This window comes from Podarcis gaigeae (genome assembly GCF_964106915.1).
Source record: "Podarcis gaigeae genome assembly, chromosome: 10".
NCBI classification, from domain to species: domain Eukaryota; kingdom Metazoa; phylum Chordata; class Lepidosauria; order Squamata; family Lacertidae; genus Podarcis; species Podarcis gaigeae.
This window is the reverse complement of record NC_139686.1, coordinates 45,556,167-45,577,119: the sequence shown is the minus strand read 5'-3', so window position 1 is coordinate 45,577,119 and position 20,953 is coordinate 45,556,167. Positions and strand designations below refer to the sequence as shown.

Here is a 20,953-nt window from a genome sequence, read left to right as displayed (position 1 = left end):
GGTTCCAAAAGAACATTTGCAAACCAGAACAATCACTTCCGGGTTTGCTGCGTTCGGGAGCCAAAATGTCTGAGTTCCAGGACGTTCAGGATCCAAGGTACAACTGTATGAGAAAGAGGAGACTTTCCTTTGTCATAAGCCATCTAAATAATATCTTTCTTTACTCTTTCTTTGCAGCCACAACAGGTGACCCAGAAGAAGCCAGCTCGGGTAAGTAGTGTGTGTGTGTGTGTGTGTGTGTGTGTGTGTGTGTGTGTGTGTGTGATAACTCCATACATCTGTAATGCTAATCTGACGTCGACATGTAATGAACAGAAATACTTGAGGGTACATAAACGAGATGATTTTATGCCGATTAAACAAGGACAACATCGCAAACAAGAATCTTATTTCATCAGGTGCATGCTAAACTTTTTTCCCCCTAACATTTCTTTATAACCAAATGGTGACAAAACAGAAGTTAAAAACTACAAAACACAATAATAATTATAAAAGAATGAAGCTAAAGCAAATTATAACAGCCATGGAATAAACCCAACAGCAGTTTAATGATCTAAAGGGGTAGGCAAACTAAGGCCCAGGGGCCGGATTCGGCCCAATCACCTTCTAAATCCGGCCCGCGGACAGTCCGGGAATCAGCGTGTTTTCACAGTTTTTACATGAGTGGAATGTGTCCTTTTATTTAAAATGAATCTCCGTGTTATTTGTGGGGCCTGCCTGGTGTTTTTACATGAGTAGAACATGTGCTTTTATTAAAAATGCATCTCTGGGTTATTTGTGGGGCATAGGAATTCGTTCATTAAAAAAAAAAGTCCGCCATCTCCCCATGAGGTCTGAGGGATAGTAGACTAGAACCCTGCTAAAAAAGTTTGCTGGCCCCTGATAAACAACAACAAAATTTTAAAACTGAAAGACTACAAAATTACTTAAAGAGGCAAACTGCTGAAAAGTCCCTCTCTCTAGTAGCCACCACCTTCATCAGGGGCAATTGGAGAAGGGCCTCAGAAGATGACCTTAAGATGTGGGTAGGTATATATGGGAAGATGCTTAGGGCCTAGAAAGAGACTACCTATCATTTTAGATTACAGAGCACTGGCATAATATGATCCTTTTAGCCAGTCCCAGTTGACAATCTGGCCAGGCTATTTTGGCCTGACCGAACTTTCTAGACCATTTTCAAAGGTAGACCCACAGACAATGCCTTCTAGCAATGCAGAATTGGCCGATTAAACAGCCATTAACCCCACTTTGTCACACTGTCTTCTTTAAAAGGGTTGTTTTCTCACCTTTTCAATGAATATTTATGGATGAAATGGGAGCTCTAAACCATTTTACAGACTCCAAACACAGAGCCGGAACATGGTAGTTATTACACGCTGCTTAACATTGAAAACTACGGTAGACTTTTATATAATATGAGCATAACATCCTTAGTGAGTATAATAGAGGAGACACTGAGGATCAGAAGCGATTTCAGGATCCATGAAAGGATGGGGAAGCTCTCTTCAGGTGTTACTAAAAAATGGCAGTGTTTTCTTGAGTCCCGAGGCATGACTGGCTCAGGAGTGGAGTGACCAGCTGGGACAGGTGAAGATGGAGAAGAGAAATTTGGCTGGGGGCTGAGACCAGAGAGAAGAGGCTGGGGGGAGCAGATGCTTTTGGCTCCCAGGCAGTGGCGTAGCGTGGGGGGGCAGGGGGGCAGGCCGCACCGGGCGCAACATCTGGGGGTTAAGGTTAGGGGGCACAAATCCACGGGTTAGGGGGCGCAAATTACTTGCCTTGCCCTGGGTGCTGACAACCCACGCTACGCCACTGCTCCCAGGGCCCTGCTGCCTCAGCTGGGGAAGTAGAAGTCTCATCTCTCCCCTACTCTTTGAGACAAAGGAACACTGCCAGGGAATCTGAGAGGGAGTCAGGCCACAGCTGGGGAAGGAGAAACCAAAGTCAGAAGGGGTGGGGGAGACTCCTTGGAAGGGTGCCAAGGGAGATGTTAAGTGGGTAGGAGGGGAAGCACTTTGCAGAGGCTGGTCTCCAGTACAGCAGTACAGGTGCTTAGCAGGATTAGAAGGAATTACACTGGTACCTCAGGTTACATACGCTTCAGGTTACATACACTTCAGGTTACAGACTCCGCTAACCCAGAAATAGTACTTCAGGTTAAGAACTTTGCTTCAGGATGAGAACAGAAATCGTGCTCCGGTGGCAGCAGGAGGCCCCATTAGCTAAAGTGGTGCTTCAGGTTAAGAACAGTTTCAGGTTAAGTACGGACCTTCGGAACGAATTAAGTACTTAACCTGAGGTACTACAGTACAGATGATAGACAAGAAAACTGGAAATATCAACAGCCATTGCTTGATTCAGGGATGGTGAGTTGCTTGGAGTCCCGAAGTCCAGGGGATCTGCAAGCTTTATAATGTATAAAGAGGGTGATGTATCCTGCTGGTCACCTGCTCACTGGGTCCTGCCAACACCTTCAAACCACAGGAAAAGACTTCTGTAGCACCTGGAAGGGGAGGCTCCTTTAGGAATCTAAGAATCTGTCTCGCACTGTGTTTGCTGGGCAGCTTTATAGATTACTTCTATATGAGCCAGCTCCTCCTCCAGTTCAAGCTATCAGTAGGGTCTGGGTGGGTTCCAGCATCTTTAACTGGGATCCTGGTGGTCTGCTGATTGCCAGTGTTTCTTTCCACCCACACTCCCAAACAAAACATTCTTTGCAATAGCTCACCGGCTTCAACTTGTCACATCTCCTAAAACCAAGCTGGTGATTTTTTATTTTTTTTAAAAAAAGAAAACCATATTACTTTGGAAATAATGGAGATAACCTAATTTATGGTTTGGGATCATTTTCCAGCAATGATAGAGTGGTTTTGTTACGAATGCGCTGACCAGCAATTCCCCTCTAGCAGTTCTAGTTAGCGGGTTAAAAATATCTTTGCTCATTTGAGCATTGAACACAATCAGTATAGCGACTAGCGTAGAAATATTGATTTGGCCTTGGACAGGGTTACCAGGTCTCAGGGTCTAACCTTAAATTGGCCTGAAACCTATCCTTGCTTCCTTAGAAGTGAGTCCCATGAGGTCCAATGGGACTTAGTCCCAAGTAAAGAAGTATAGGGCTGCGGTCTTAACCTGTTCCCAGGTGAAAGTATTAAATCTCAAGGCAAGGAAGCAGAGAGAAGGGAGAAAGCCATGTTCCTGCCACCATCAGCCTTCTTCTAACATTTCCAACATGTTCTTCCAGTTTCATTTTCTCTCCTTTTATGGGAGAGATTAAACTGAAAGGTGGACACCCAAACTTGTATTTTATAAATATATTTTGGAAATGCATAGGAAATTGGACAAGAATTCCGCAAAGGTGATCAGCTTGAAGGGGGAAGCTTGGGATATCTATTATCTGTCTTTCTCAATATGTACTTTGAGCCTCAGAAAAACTAGCAGCCCTTTTATTTGGGAAGCTGGAATATGCCTGAGAAGGCTGTTCAGCCTAAGAAGGATGAGAGTCCTGCCACAGTTCAGTCTCGTGCCTCTATTCCTTACTACTCCCTTTTATTTTACATGACCGAAATCATCTATAAAAGCAAATAGTTCAGGCTCAAAATTAACAAGAACATGAGCTCATGCAGGCTTCCTAATCTGAGCTGTCTAAGGAAATAATGATAAAATATAAACATAGGGACTACATGGAAGTTCATGGAGGATAATGTAAATCTTATACTACATTCAGAGGAATCACTTCCTTTTCCATCTGTTTCCTTCAAAATAGCCTTGCAGATGGTTTTTCCAGACAGCTTTCTAGATTAAGGTAGAAATCTCCCCCCAATGGGATTTGGAAATATTAAGCCCAAGCCTTGGAGTACCAAAGTGTTTAGTTGTAGTTTGGACCAGCAGCCTTGGTTACTCTAGGCCAGACGTGAGAAACATTTTTCAGTCCCAGAGCCATGTTCCCTTGTGAGGAGCTCTCAGGGGGCTGCATGTCATTGCTGGGTGGAACCAAAGGCAAAGAGTGGGCAGATGTATTGCACCTTTGTATATACAATAATAGGCTACATTCAAGCCATGCAAAAATCCTAGGTTTCTGTTTGTGTGCACACTATAAACACGAGGGATCGTCACAGTTCTGGGATACATTCCAGTCAGGCAAAAGCACTTGAGGAGTGTTCAGAGCAGGGCTAGACCAAGACATTTTGGCACCTGAGGCAAACCACAGAATCACACACACACACCCTACCCAGTTTATACCAGTGGTGGTTTGGAATAATTTTTGCTTACAACACCAGACTTCTAAACTATTTGTTTCAATGAATCCGGGGACACTTTTCAACTTCAGTCAAATTCCGTGGATTTGGTCAGGGGACTGATTTGTAAATCTGGGGACCGTCCCTGGGAAACGGGGACGTCTGATAACCTTATTCTAAACACAACTCCAATACAGACCACTCTGTAACTCTCCCCTACAATGCAGCACACAAAAATCCAGTTGTAGTGTTTCGTGCCCTCTGGAACAAGAGGTTACCTGCTTTTAGCATTCCAGTTCTGATACCAAAGATCACTTTGTGAGCTCTGTGTTGCTCCCACTCTGCCTTCCCAATGCACACACAGTAACACACTGTTGCAGTTTCCAGTTGTATTATTTTTATTTATTAATGATCATGCATCTTATCTTGTCAGAAGTTGAAAGATACGCTTTTGTGTATGGAACATTTTGTTGTATACTGGTTTGAACTTCTAGATCTGTGTGTTTTCAAAGATGTTCCATTTAGTTATTTTGTTGTTGTTTTAAGAAAATCAAGCTCCTATCTCTATTTTCATCTTGAATAATACCACCAGTTTTCTTTAGAATATTGTGCAAAATACAGAAGAGTCTAAGGTAGTGCCCCCCTCCACCTTTTTACTACAGTTCTATAAATGTCATCATCTTTCAGCTTTCAAACACACTGCAGGGCAAATCCATTCACTAAATCTTACTTTAGGGACAGATGCTTTCTAGCTTAGAGCCATGAAGACACTATGTAAAATTCAACGGTATCTTCAGACAGTTAAAGAACCCAGAGGATTTTCCATTTTGCAGCTGGAGAATGCAAGAGCAGGTTACACTGTGAAATGATATTCTCTCAGTATTAATACGGACTCTTAAATCATAAGATATGTGTATGTCCACATGATAACTGGGAAATGATTTATAACTACAAAGAGAACTCCTGCAGTGAACTTGTTTTAGAAAAGGTTACCAGATCTACATGCAAGCCACCAGTTAAGTTTAAACATATCTTGCAGAAAAGTTAGGTATGCTATGTTTAAAGAAAGAATGTTTATTGTGCCCTTTCAGCTACTGCCGTTTGATAGGCTTGTTTGAGGATTAAAGGATATATAAATTTAACAACAACACAAAATTGGTATTTCTAGTAAAATCTGTTGTACTTTTTTGCTTAAATTGCTAAATAAGCAATAGAGGAAAAACAAGCCAGTTTCCTAATTTGCAAGCAGTTTGCAACAGCTGTATCCTTGGCCAGAGTGTTATATGGGTGATTATATTGTAAAATAATACAAAGGAAATAGTTATTTTTAGGGACGCATCATGAAGATTATCAAAGTGAATTTTTTTTAAAAAAAGCAAACAGGACATACTTTATTTTTATCACTCCTGAAGCATAAAAACAATATGCGTGTAAATCTGTCATTTGACCAATTATGTGAAAGGGGGTTTCAAAAACAAAGGTTTTTATAATGGTGATATTGCAAGATAAAGCACACATAGCCATACAGTTGTCCCCTAAATCTCCTCCCCTTTTTCTAAAGGCTCTAAAGCCGCCTGTCAGTAACCCAACTGTTGTGGACTTCAGAGATACAACAAACTCACACATACTTATTAACTCTTTTTACTCATCTCCTACAATTTCTTTCCCTTTCTCCTTTCATAGCTAATTTCCTGTCCTACTTAAATTCTTCAAGGAAGAGTCTGGTCTAAGGGAATCTTGCCTAACAGCAGCAAGTGTCTATACCAGGCTTCCTCAACCTTGGCCCTCCAGATGTTTTTGGCCTACAACTCCCATGATCCCTAGCTAGCAGGACCAGTGATCAGGGATGATGGGAATTGTAGTCTCAAAACATCTGGAGGGCCAAGGTCTATAATCAGTAGCCATGATTAGCCAGAAACTGTTGCCTAGCAATAACTGGATAAGCAAATTTTTACTTACATTGCTTGAAAATTTTAACAATTTTAACAATTGAAAATTTTAGCAATTTTAACAACAACAACACAAATATTTTAAGCAATGCATGTGAAAAAGCACATACTAAACATTACCCCTGACCTAAGACAAACAACCTGTTCCCCCAAACACACAAGAGGAATCTTTCCAGAAAAATCACCCCAACAAAGCCTAAGGCAGAAAAACTCACAATACCTGTCAATATGCCAGAGTCTCTCTTTTTTTAAAAAATGAATTTTTATTAATTTACATCCAAAAAAAATATTAGTTTCACATCAGTTTTCACAACTTATTCCTTTTCAGGACTTCCTCCAGCTTTTCCGTAAATCATCCATAGTTGTTATTTAAATTACGCATTTCTTAATTTTATATTGACATTATTTATATCTTTCTTTTTATTCCCTTTAGACCAGTGTTTCCCAACCTTTTTTGGGCAGAGGCACACTTGTTTCATGAAAAAAATTTCGAGGCACACCACCATTAGAAAATGTTGTTGCCCAAGCGCGGCTACTGCAAAGAGTTTCCAAAACAAGGGCAAATTCTCAGTGCAAGAAGTGGGCGCTGCCAGGGGAAAGCTGGAATGGGGGGAAGGAAGGTTTCCCCATTTATCCTCACCCTCACGGCCACCAATAAATAAGCAGGTCACTCCGCATGCCAAAATGAACTAACCGCCTCGGAGCCAAAGATTTTGGAAAAGGCACATTAATTTTAAAGTTGCTGTTCAAAATGAAATCGGAACAATTGTCTGTTCAGACAGCAACCCCGCTAAGGGAGGTTTCCACAAAAGGCGAGGGTGAGAGGGAAGAAATGTCAACTTTTCTGGTTCTGCGCTGGGAGAGGGGAATCCAACGAGGGAGTGAAAATGGAGAGCGGAGGGCGCCCGAAAAGACGCGCCGGGGATTTATTTTAATGTGGCTGCTCATCAATTAGCTAGCGTGGCTTGAGAAGCGCCAGGCTCCGCTCCCAAATATGCTGAGTAAGAGACATACATTACGCCGTGAGCCTTTTTCCTCGACGCGCAAGAGTTACCTCGCCCGGCAGAGCCGCCTCTTCGGAGCAGCCCCGGGTCGCCCGGCCTCCACCCGGCGCAACCTCGCCCGCCGCCGCCGCGCACCTCACTCCTCTGGTCCCGGAGCGAAGAGCAGCGCGCCCAAAGAGAAGCGGGGGGCCGCCTCCTCGTCGCCAAGCGCGCCCCGCCCCGCCGAGGGGAAAGCTGCCTCCTCCCGGCAGCAACTCCGGCGGCGGCGGGTGGGGCTTACTCCCGAGGAAGTCTTTCCGCGAGCGGCGCGCGAGGCGCTCGTCCGGGAAGGGCCAAGCGGGAACGGGCGACTGGGTCGGTCAGGGCAGCCGAGCCCTCCGGCCACCCGCCTCACCTGGAGGCACAGACGGGGAGCCGGGTCGAGTGCCCGCAGCCCCTCCCCGTCCGGCCCGGGAGGAGCTCCGCTGCCCAGCTGCTTCCTGCCCGCCCCTCGCCAGCTGCCACTCGGCCTGCGCACCCCGGGAAAGGCCGCCCGACTCGCCCGCCTCCCTCCCACGGCACACCAGGCAACGTCTCGCGGCACACTAGTGTGCCGCGGAACACCGGTTGGGAAACACTGCTTTAGACAATATTTCTTAATCTTTCACAGTGCTTCTTTAAACCCCATTAGCGTTATCTGTCCCTCACTTATATGTTCCAGATATTCCACAAATTTCCCCCAGTCCTCGATGAACTTTTGGTCTCTTAAGTATCTGATCTTTCCTGTCAGTTTGTCTAGCTCCGCATAGTCCAACAGCTTCATTCTCCATTCTTCCACAGTCGGTATTTCCTGTTGTTTCCATTTCTGGGCCAGTAACACTCTTGCTGCTGTTATTGCATATTGAAAGAATTTACAATCTTTTCTTTTTATCTCGTTTCCTAATATCCCTAACAGAAAGACTTCTGGTTTCTTTATAAATGTATATTTTAAAATCTTCTTCAATTCATTATATATTTTTTCCCAGAAGTCTTTCACTTTCTTACATTCCCACCACATATGATAAAAAGTACCTTCTTTATCTTTACACTTCCAACACTTATTACATGTCTTACACATTTTTGCTAATTTTACGGGTGTCATATACCATCTATAAAACATTTTCATAACATTTTCTTTTAACGTCATACATGCAGTAAATTTTAAACCTACCTTCCATAGTTTTTCCCAGTCCTCAAATTGTATGTTATGACCCACATCTCTGGCCCAGTGAATCATTACCGACTTAACTTCTTCATCCTTTAAATTCCATTCTAACAACAACTTATACATTTTGGATAACGTTTTTCCGTCATTATCTATAATTTCCATCTGAAATTTAGAATATGCCAGAGTCTCTCATCAAATATTTATTCAAAGAAAGCCATAGCTTCTTCTTTCTACACTAAATTTGGCATGAGCTCTCCTCACAACTTCCTCTCCTACACTAAGTTTCAGGTCAATGTGTGGAGCCATTTTCAATCTATATCCCTTAGAACCTACCGCTTCCATTTCTCATTATAAAGGCGGAATACAGTTCAACTGACTCTTAGCGTAGGGCCACAACTGTGCCCTCTACAAACATCAGGCCAGAGACATTTTCTGTGTTTTAGACAAGTTGTTATTTAATCTTACAAGGAAACTAGATTGTTTTTATGATACAATAAATCCCTGTCTTTCCATCAAAATAATGTGCAATTAAGTCACATCATGAAAGCAAAAATCCACAATAATAATTCCGGCAAAGTCAAGCAGTAGACAAAGAAAATAATCAGGCAAACACTGACTGAAGCCCACTTAAACCATGTAGTGACATATAGTGCACCCTGCTTAGCGAGGCTTTCTGTAGGATATGTGCCGTCTCAGACGTTGCCATCAGGTGTGTCTTATTTGAACCCTTTTGAGCTATATCACAGCCCCAGTCCTATTTCTCTGATAAAATAATTTCTGAGCATTCCTCTAGGAATTTATAGTCATACTTGCTGAACTCTTCGTTCATGTAATCAAAGGGGAGGTCAAGGGAAAACCAGGAAAATTTGTGCACGCTCTCTGTATCCAATTCAGACATTGCACCCACTGAAGAATGTGCTTGTTAAACCCCTTGTATAGCTGGGACTTCATTTTTCTTTGTGAAGTGGGCTGTGATGTATATGGCTGTGAGCTGTTCAGTGCTTGGAACCTTCCTTGACTGGCACTCATAAAAATGTCACTATGCACTTCCACTTTGAAAAGCTCTTTTATCTTACCTTCCTGAAGCCCCCTTTCCAAAGGGTAAGCACGCTTGACCAGGAAGCAGCAGCTTGGCCTTCCCACATAGCTAGGTCTTAATGAGGTGTGCACAGCTCTTGGCTTTCGACTTTCAATCTCTTTCGTGTAACTTCAAAGCTGCTGTTTTCACATTTGACGAGAGGCCTACAGCTAGTGTTTTGGCTGGTAGACATGTCTCTTTGCTCTCTCGCATACGCAATGCAGCAGAGTTGATCGTAGCCATGTGTACAGTGGTACCTTGGTTTACAAACTTAATCCGTTCCTGAAGTCCGTTTGTTGAACCAAATCCATTCGTAAACCGAGGCACACTTTCCCTAATGAGGCCTCCCGCCGCTGGTGCCCTTCCACCTTTCGGATTTCGTTCATAGACCAAGGTAAAGTTTGCAAACCGGAACACTACTTCCAGTTTTGCAGAGTTCATAAAATGAATACAGTCGTACCTCGGGTTAAGTACTTAATTCGTTCCGGAGGTCCGTTCTTAACCTGAAACTGTTCTTAACCTGAAGTACCACTTTAGCTAATGGGGCCTCCTGCTGCCGCCACGCCGCTGGAGCACGATTTCTGTTCTCATCCTGAAGCAAAGTTCTTAACCTGAGGTACTATTTCTGGGTTAGCGGAGTGTGTAACCTGAAGCATATGTAACCTGAAGCGTATGTAACCCAAGGTACCACTGTAGTTCGTATATAGGACCGTTCATAAACTGAGGTACCGCTGTACTTGGAAGTTCAACATTCTTTCTTTTGTTTAATTGTACATAGGATTGTAACCTTCCTTGTTTACCTTTGCTCTCATGCACCCTTCTGGGAGGGAAAAGGAGAAGCATCAGCTGCCACCACTGTGCCCTGATCTTCTCATTTGTGCCTGGCCCTCATCCATCACAGATATCAATGCAAATATGCCATTTGTTATCCAACCAACAGCTTCCTTGAAAGAAGGTTGCAGCAGCTAAAGACCAAATGGATGACACCCATCTATAAATATCTGAAGGGCTGCCATGTGGAAGGTGTAGCAAGCTTGCTTTCTGCAGCTTGAAGGAACAGATTCAAATTGCAGGAAAGTATATTGCAAGAAAGGATATACCATCAGGAAGGATGGTAACAGCCATTCAAGAATGGAACAGGCAACCTCGGAAGCTGGCAGACCCTCTTCCACTGGAGTTTTTTAAGTAGAGGTCAAGCAGGATTCTTCACCTGCACTTCCTACATTGGGGGTCCTGTTCCAGCTTTCCCGCTCTATGATTCTGTGACTAATAGGGAATGGGCTCAATGGCAGCTTCTCCTTTCCCTGCCAGACAAGAGTATGATATAAACAAAGTTCTAATTCATGTGTACATTTACATGGATGTAAGCCACTAAATTCAATTGGACTTCCTAATGTGCACAGGATTGGACTGTAGCTAAAATTTTGTTGCTCTTTCTCTTTCCCTTTCTAGTACTGCCCATTCCTAGTTCCCTACACCCAGGAAGACATATTTCCTGTTTATAGGAACAGAAGAATTTGCTTCATACCAAGTTAGGCCTCTGGTCCATCTGGCAACAGGCAGTGTCTCTTAAGGGTCTCTGGCACATTTCTACCTAGAAATGTTTCTGCTCACTTCCTGCTTTAGGCCAGTCACCTATTCCCAGCATATCCCACCTGTGAAGATACTGGAGGAGGTATAAAGTAGCTGCAAAAAGGGACTTTGTTCTTGTGCCACAGGCATAAAATTTTAGTTCCTGAACCACATTTTTTCTGTGCACCCCCTCAGTTAGTACAGCTAGCTCCCAGATAGTTTGCACAGGGAATGTATTCCAAAGATGAGTTATCTTAGGTCTATAGCCACTTGTGATGGGAGACTAACCTGATAAAAAAAAATCTGTTTACATGTAAAAGGGCATGGAAAAACATAGAGTCAATCACCATTCCCCTGCCTCAAAAAAATACCTGCTCCCAACAGCAAAACTATTGAAATAACTAACAGGATGTTGTAGAATAAATTCCCTTACATTTTAAATATTGTAGAATAATTTTTATTTTATTAATAAGAATTTGTCTTACCAATATTGTTGTATTTTATACAACTCATTTATAAAATAACTTTTAAACATAGTGGACCAACTATATTTAAGTAAGTTCTGCTTGATTTGCATTGACGCTGAGTCCCTGACAATGAATCTTTCTGCCTCTTAAAAGAAATCCAAGGCTGTAAGACTGTACCCACTTACATATTTTAAACATAAAATATGTGCTTCTGGGTAGATATACATATTATGTAGTAGCATCTGATCTCAGATTAACCTATATGTAAACAAATTGGACTTTGCTGTCCAAGAAACAAGAGGGGGAAACTACAGAGATTCTAACGGCTAGAAAAATGGAGAGAAACAGGAAATAAAAGTGCATGAAAGGGGAGGGGGAAACAGCAGCTCTTAGGAACCCAGGGATTCCTATATCCTCGTGTCCAAGCAACTCACTTGTCAGTCACAGCTCTGACTTCAATCATTGGTTAAAATCATGGAAATCTGGGTGCAGCCTGGATAGCTCATCCACAGAATCACTGAAACATTGCCTGCTCATTTTGCTTAACAGCTTTCCTTCTAGGAGGACTAAGGTTTGGTTTGGTTTGTTTGTAATGAAAGCTCAGTCTGGGGATTGTATCCAATACTAGTTCTGCACAAAGTAAAACATTGAAATTAATGGCCATGACTAACTAAAGTCCATTAATTTTGGATACATCTGGCATGGGCTCAGGTGCAATTGCTTCAACAGCATCACTATAATCTGGCCATGATGACAGGTCCATTTCAGTGGATGAAACCACTGAAGCCACTGAGAATGTTTTCTAAGCAAATCTTTTTATAGTCAGAAAACCCTGGGATTCAGAGGTATCGGTATGAAATTTATTTGCCTTTTATGTTGCTATTGATGTTTCAGTAAGCAAATGCTTGTCACTGAAGTAAATGGATCATGTCTCCTGTTTGAAGAGGCACCGTGTAAATATTTTCATGCCCACCTACAATCACACTGCTTTGCTGAGGAATACAGATAAATTATTCCCAGATACACAGCAGCTCTTGGAGTACGTAGGACCCAGGGCAGAAGAGTTATCTGCAGATGCCAGTTTCCACACATGGATTGCCCATGCTGGATTTGAAATTATACACATTCTGTAGTATCAAATAAAATGTGATCTAGGGTCATGATTTACAGCAAAACAGTTTCTGGGATCTTTGTGGAAAAGTAGCTACAGTTATGATCTCAATGAGCTGTGAATTATTGGTGTTTCCCACGTTTCACATATCTTTTCATGCTTGTGCAACACAGAGGTCTCTTGCTTAGATGCAGCACCATCAATGAGGTGCCAGTACTCATATCCAGTGTTCGAAACTCCCATTGTTCTAGGTGCATTTTGCAACGGGGAACTTCATTAGTGTGAGCAGTTTCTGAGCTCTGGGCACAGTACCGAGCCTAAGATTTCAGATTAAAACTTCAGAGTGAAAGGAGAGGAGGAACCTTTTCTGCTTTCCCCACTATCAGCTATTCTCTGAAGACCGGAGAAGGGGGGGTGGGCAGGGAAAGGACTAGACCATGTGAAAAACGAACATTTTTTAGCCGCAGTTCGTTCATCTTCAGCTATGTATTCTTGTTATAAAAAAGTGTGCCTAGTTGTTGCATCCATAACCTAGGTTTGCTGTTGTTGTTTAGTCGTTTAGTCATGTCCAACTCTTCGTGACCCCATGGACCAGAGCACGCCAGGCACTCCTGTCTTCCACTGCCTCCCGCAGTTTGGTCAGACTCATGCTGGTAGCTTCGAGAACACTGTCCAACCATCTCGTCCTCTGTCGTCCCCTTCTCCTTGTGCCCTCAATCTTTCCCAACATCAGGGGCTGTTCCAGGGAGTCTTCTCTTCTCATGAGGTGGCCAAAGTATTGGAGCCTCAGCTTCAGAATCTGTCCTTCCAGTGAGCACTCAGGGCTGATTTCCTTCAGAATGGATAGGTTTGATCTTCTTGCAGTCCATGGGACTCTCAACCTAGGTTTAAGGTGCCCTTTTAGCTCCTAGCTTTCATATCTCAGTTTCTAACACTGCTCATATTATCTTGTTACAAGTGTCATGGGTGTAGGGACAAAATGGCTGCCATGAACAGTAAAAAAAGGATGGCGATGGTACTCTGTACCAGTGAGTATCATCACAAAAAAACACTGATTAGATGAATGGAGTCACCGAGTCTTTTAATGGCCCACCCAGTGACTTTTAGCACTGTCACAACAAATCAGAGGATGAAGCCTGAAATTCCCAGTGCTCAAACTAGGATAGACCACAGAAAACACTGTGATCTTACTCCCAGAACTGGCACAGCAGATTCCTGCCATCCATTGCAGCATTTTATGTACTGCACACAAGGTGCAGTAAGCAGGTAGGCCCAGCAACAACCACAACTGGCACCCCTCAAGCCTCCTTAGAATGGCAGATAAATGTCTGTTTCCTTTATTTGGAGGTGTTTAATAGCAAATGAGCCATACCTGGGTGACTTCCCTCTGTCATTTGGCAAACAAAGGATGCCAGTTTTTACTTATGATGCCAGAAACCACCGCAAACACCTCAGCTGCTAAAGCAGGGCGGAATCATACAATAGAGCTGCCTGGCAACTTCCTTTGTGAAGACTGCAAGGGATGCACCATAGTAACTTGCTTTAAGATATGAGTAGTGTTAGGTGGGATTATGGGCAAGGCCAGGCAAGGAGCACACTCTGTCTCACCATTTTGGACAAGTCACTGTCTTTCAGCCTGAACTATAAAACAGGGTTGATGCAAGAGAGAGAAAACATGACAATATTTGTAATGTATCTCCACCATTCTGCACAGGCTGGGAAAGGAGTTTCGACAGTAAACAGTTACTAGCAGGGGGCTGTGTAAAATTTACCTCAGTAGCAGCTTACGTATGGTTGGCAGAGGAGGAATAGGACGATGGCTGGAAATGAGTTATTGTGATGAATGGAACTGAATTTGTGTGATATGTTACTGCCTTTTTTGTGATTTAAATATTACAGTGGTACCTCGGGTTACAGACACTTCAGGTTACGTGTTTTCGGGTTGCGCTGAATCGCACAGACGTGGTGCTGTGGGTTGCGAACATGTCTCCCGCACGGATCACGTTCGCAACCCAAGGTTCCACTGTAATTGAAAAGATAAGGTCAGGGGTTAGCCGACACTTGGCTTCTCTCTCTTTCGTCTGCCCGTGGCTTTGATCACGCTACATCTTTCTTTGTGCTTCGTTCTCCAGAGACTATCTCAGGGTCATGGCCTGTTTCCTAGTCAAGAGGTATAAACCTACTGGCTTAAATATTTGAGGCCCACAGTTTTAGCGGGGGGGGGGGCTTTTTATTTTATTTTTTTATTTTTTATTTTGCTTCATGCTTTCCCCATTTCCCACATAACCCAGAGCAGACTAAACAAAACCAGTGTGAAATCTCATGGCTTGATGCTGCTATGGTTATATTTTTTAAGCTGTCATCCATTCATTTGTACTTGTGTTTATTCCCTGGATTTACAGCTTTTTCAAGCCTTTTTTGGGGTTGGATGTTTGAAACCTTTTGTGAGAGAGGGAGGGGGAAAAAGGGATTGCAGTAAGCAGTGGCCTATGGTTAAAGCCTCGCGTTGTTTCTTTCCCCCTGCATGCTGCTCTTGTGCAGTAGTGTCACACATGGTAGCATTTAGGATCCCCTTCACAGCTGAAGTGTTTCAAACACTAATGAATGGAAGTTTGGTCACATAATGCAGACAAGCTGTAAGGCATGCTTTGCTGAATGGTGTGCGGCAGTGGCCTGGGAAAGGAAGAGAGTTATAAATTGTGTCAGTTAGCCACCCAGACAAAATGAAGCCATGTGGAAAATCAAATCTATTAAAGTATGAAGACTGTTATAAGCTGGTCATTCTTAAAAGGTCTCAGTTTGCTGTACGGGTAAATGTTTACCTATTCGCCCTAGATCTTTTTCACATGCTGTCTCACAAGATGATGTGCAGCATTTGATAAAAATCAACTTCTCGCTCACAGGCCCCCTTTTATCAGCAATGTTTATTGTCTCCAGTTTACCACCCATATCCTGAAAGGTACTGCTGCACATTAATTGAATAAGGAGTGTAAAAAGGATGGCGAAGTACAGAGCAAGGTCAGGAGATGGCCCCTACATATTTTAAGACCAAAGGGAAGGGGAGGACTCCGGCTGCTAAGAGAGAGAGAGAGAAAGAGAGAGAAAGAAAGAAAGCAAAATGAAGCTGTGTCGGGTTTTTGTTTTGTGTGGTTAACGCAGATTTTAGACATTGACTTTCAAAACAATGTTGTCTTTAACACTCATTTTAGGCTTCAGATGGAGTGCCGTAGTGGCACTTGGTTTAACAAAATCTCAATAATGGCTGAGTGGGACTATTGTGGTATAGTGTATAGTTGTGATAGGTTAGGATGTGGGAGGCCAAAGTTCAATTCCGCACTCAGCTGTAAAGCGTGTTGGGTGGCCTTGCTCAGGTTTCCATTTCGAAGCCTAACCTGCTTCTCAGGATTGTTGGCTGGGTGGATAAATGAGATAAGCAACTATAAAGTATGGTTGTGCACTGAAAAGTCCTGGAGACAGGACCGATAACAAAAGAACCATTCACAGTAGATTCACAGCCTTTAGAAGAAGCTCTTGCCTTCTCCCCCATCTGAAAGCTGGAATAGTTTGCATTTCTTGCCATCTTCCTGTCACACTTTGGTGTGATTCCCACAGTTGCAGTATTACTTGTAGTATTTGCCACATTAAAAAAAAAAATCGCTACAGGGTATACCAGTAGTTTCTCATGGAATGTGGCTGTTGTTTTATAAACAGTGTATATTTATTCACTGAAAGGTACTTTTAGGGTTCTTTTTAGCCCCAAACCATCACAAGGTGGCTTCCAACATATAAAAATACAATGTACACCATCCAAACATCTAAAATACTAGCACAAATAACTGTAAGGACATCTGTAGTACACCACAGCAATGAAAGAACAATAAGAACAGCACTCAACCCAATATAATATTAAAATCAGGTCAAATAATTGAATCCCATTCAGCATCAATTCAGACAACAGAACCATGATATATATCAGGGGTCAGCAAACTTTTTCAGCAGGGGGGCAGTCCACTGTCCCTCAGACCTTGTGGGGGGCCGGACTATATTTTTGGGGGGCGGGGGATGAACAAATTCCTATGCCCCACAAAAAACCCAGAGATGCATTTTAAATAAAAGGACACATTCTACTCATGTAAAAACATGCTGATTCCCGGACCGTCTGCGGGCCGGACTGAGAAGGCGATTGGGTTGCATCCGGCCCCTGGGCCTTAGTTTGCCTACCCATGATATATATTCTAGAAGGGAATGAAACTTGGAATTGGTAGATATTTGATGCCTGTTTGAAGACCTGCAGAGATTAAGCCATTTGCACCTTGTTTGGAATTGAATTCCACCAATGGGTCTCCTGCTGAGAATGCCATCATGTAAATGGACTCTGTTGACTAGTTTTGAACCTAGAAGCATCACTAATTCGCCATTTTGGTTGCACATTTCAGGAACAGACTGAAGAGACATCCTCACAAGAATCTGCAGAAGATGATTAGAAGACCACACATTGCAATTTCTACCTCATCAGCAGTTGGGTCTTTTGAAGGGAGAAGACACTGCCGTGACCACTTGCTTCTGTTGCCACAACCTTTCCACTTTGGCCTGAGGGGGGACGGGGGGGGGGGAATCACATAACCTTAAAAAGGACTTATTAATCACCTTTGTTGTAATCCCTTCACTGCCCCGGTTTTAGTGAAACTGCTGTAACACAGGGGGACACAGATTAATGATGCAACATTTAATTACTGTTTTCTCTTTTATTTTGCTTTAACCTACTAATAGTTTGTTTGAGCTGCTAAGAAAGGGTGAATGGGTCAGTAAATCTCTGAACCGGGTTTTAAGTCATTCACTGCACTGCATATAAATAAGACTTTTGTAAAATATTAATTATAATGGGCATTCAAATAAGAAGGCCTTGGTGTCTGACACCAGTCCTTACAACACCTCTGACAACCCACTCCCCTAGCTTAGTAATTTCCCTGTTTAGAACACCAAAGATAAGGATTAGATACTACTCTTTTTATAGCCTTGTTCTAGATTTGTGCTTGATTGATATTTTTTTTTTTTTAACATTACTGGTATTTCAAGATACATTGATGGCTGATATTTTTTCACTTAATTCAGCTGATATTCAGGAAAGAAAGCCACAAGAAAAAAGGTACTTTTACTTTGCGAAAGGGAAAAACCCCCGACAAAGATACATTGTATATTCACTAATACACATATATCTGCAGTAGTAGTACTAAACAGAACTCAACAGCACACCTCTGTGGGAACACATTGACGTCTCTTCAGGTAGACTATGCTTTCTGGAAAGCCTCTGTTTCTTACAGACGGTTGATAGCAGACCCTCTCTCACAGCAGACATTTAACAGCTAAAATTTGAATTTAAAACAATACCTCAGAATTGTTCTGAATCATGGTCATAAACTGGAACCGAGGGCAAAGAGTCAAATTCTTCATTTGACTTAACTCACTACTGTCAGTCCTGTTCTATTGTCTCTAAACAAATGGATCTCTGTTCTTAAATCACACATCTCAATGCAAGAGCCAACACCGTGTACCTCAAGTGAGCTTGTTATTACTTTTCAGCAATATACCTTGACATAGGATGGTTTGCTGGGCAGCTTTAACCCAGTTTCATGTCTCCACCTTTTTCACTCAAAGCAGCACTTTTTAGCCACAAATGCAATATTACCCCACTTTTCAATACTACCTCTGATACGTACCATTAACTCAACAGTCATATAAACATTTGCTGCTATAATCATGCAATGCAGATTATTATTATTGGGTAGGTAAACATTAATTTCTGCATTTCCCCCTTATTTCTACTTTTGTCACCTAATTTCAGCCAAGGAGACAATACTTTTAGTGTTTTTCAGCATAACCATGTAATTTCCCCCCTTTTTATGCCTTTACTCTGCTAAATTTCTATGTAATGTACCATTAACTTGAATATATTTTTGTACCGAATTGCTCATAAGGTTTGTAAGGATAATTTTCTTCGATAACACTACATGACAGGAAAAAAATAATAATTAACCGCAATGTTTAAATATTACTGTCCAAGTTTGTACCTCAAATAATTTTTTTTAAGGAAATGGACTAGTTGATTGACAAAGACCTACCTCCAGACTATAAATGGAATGAACTTGTTGTTTCTTTCAGCATTAGTTTTTGGGAAGATTGAAACATTTAGGACTGCAACAAATCCCTGATCAAAACTATTTTTTTGTAAATGAACTTTGTGGGAAATGAATGCATTAATTACTTTCCTATTAAAAACAACCCTTCAAAGAAACTTGAATCTTTGTAGGTGGGAGGCAACAAGCTCAGCTTTTTGCATAATGCAATCACGAATATGTGCGTGTGTTTTAAAAAACTAGTAGATTGTATGCGAATACTTTTCAAGTATTTTCCATGTATTTTTCACAAATGTGATTTTTTTAAAAAAAATATGTGTCAACCAGATTTATTTTAAATGCTTCTTATGTAGAGTTTGTTTAATACTTCTTTCTCTTTCTCCTTATCCCTTTCTACATCTCTCACACAGCCGATATATCTGCTTGTTAACACGGTTTTACTATTTGGGCCAGGGGTAGTTTCTCAGGAAGGCTTTCTTCAGTATGACTCAAGTACTTAGCCAAATGCAACTAAGGAAAACTACTTCCTGGCTGCCTCACGATAGAGAACATTAAGACACAAGCGCCTCACTAAGGAACAAGAGTACTTTTTGCTGTGGGTCACCAAGAATGGAATTAGCGGCAGGGTAGGGGTGGAATTGGCATCCTTGCGTTACCAAGCAGCCTCATGGGCCCTAGTCATGTCTATTCAGGCTGTTGCCAGGATCAAAAGCACAGTGACTGTGCATGGAGGCATTTTAGCCCCCTGAAAAGCCCTTCACCTTTTCCAAAAAGATTGCAAGGTGCTCTGGAGCAGCACCCCATGAGGCACAGTGGGTTACTGTTTGAAGAAATTACCTAATTAATAGGGACACTGGGGCAGGACTTGATAACATGCTATATTACCTCTGTCATGGAGTTTTCAGATGCACACAGGCCACACGCCTAAACTCTTGTAAGTGTCCAAGGTGCACCTGTATTCCATTCTGGAGGGGAGAATTTCTCTTCAGTTTTAGAGAGTGTTCTGAACACAAAAACGGGAAATCCCCATGGAGAAATGCATTTGAGAGACTCGTTGAAGGGAATTAGGTAGCCCTTGGCAGTGTGGTATATTCCCTGTTCTGGGGCATCTGGATTGGTGTAACAGCATGAGACGAAACAAATGTTATCAGTATATGTGGGTCAGATATCAAACTCCAAGGGACTTTACAGCTCTGATGAAATTAAATCTTATATTTTCTGTAATATTGTAGAACAATCAAAATACATTACTACCTCTCAGGGTCTTCTATACCTCATTTTTCAGACTGAAAAAAAAAACTGCTTGTGACCACTGAAACAGAAAGATCATCATAAAAATTTATATATATATAGTTTATTTTTGTGGGAGATAAATTTTATAGGACTGTTCTTTGCTGTCATTGGTCACAGCTAAATAAGACTGGACATTAACCTTTCTGCCGTTTCTGCAAGAGGGATGTGCTTGCAGAAGAAAAGTATCAAGATGTATAACTACAGTTTACTTTTTCCTGTTTTCCTTGCCTGTCTCCTAACTCTTCGCTTTGTTATTCATATAGAGTTTCTGACTACGACTGTACTTTGAATTGCTTGCTTGTTGAACATGTTCTTTTAATGGATTATCACCGTCTGTTCAGCACAATAAACATAATAGCCGCTGTAATCCCCATGTTGTTTGATTCCTAGCGTTTTGTCCCAGATCCATGAAATAAGCAATAAAGTTTGGTCCCCGTGAACCAAGTTTGTAAAAAAAGAGAGAAAAGAATGCATGCCAGTTATCTTTGTTCAAGCAACATGGGTGATACATGAAAGATTCGTATCAAAATATTCCTAGGAGATATAGCCATACTGTGGTGAGCTTTAAAAAGTATAAACACACTTCTATATATTTATTTACATCTTCAGCAACTTTGGATGTACAGCTGCTTTGACCCAGCTCGCACAAGCAGACAAGAGTTTTGATATCTCCACAGATCAGACCATGGTCTAGACTGACCCTGCCACTATGCATTTCATTGTATCATGGTAGCTACATGTTGAAGCGCTTTTTTGAAGGAGATGGTGGATAAATTGCTTTAAGAAACTGCACTGAATCTACTCTCATTCGTAAGGCATTACTGTATTGGAATTCTTTGCAAATGAAATTGCCACATAGGATCCACATTATATGGAGTATCGTGCTCTATCTCACTTATTTAAAAACACTTTTCTCTGCTA

The 20,953-nt window shown here is 42.0% G+C and overlaps 1 protein-coding gene across 2 annotated transcripts in view; it reads left to right on the top strand.

Moving 5' to 3' along the window:
- The window catches only part of HMGA2 (high mobility group AT-hook 2), a 133,930-nt gene extending 113,531 nt beyond the window's left edge, over positions 1–20,399 (top strand). For both annotated transcript variants that reach the window (XM_083699522.1, XM_083699523.1), the window contains 2 exons: positions 178–210; positions 17,042–20,399. In XM_083699522.1, coding sequence (XP_083555648.1) covers positions 178–210; positions 17,042–17,052 — 44 coding nt within the window. In that variant the 3' untranslated portion in view covers positions 17,053–20,399. The remainder of the gene's footprint in view (positions 1–177; positions 211–17,041) is intronic.
- The last annotated feature ends 554 nt before the right edge of the window (positions 20,400–20,953 follow it).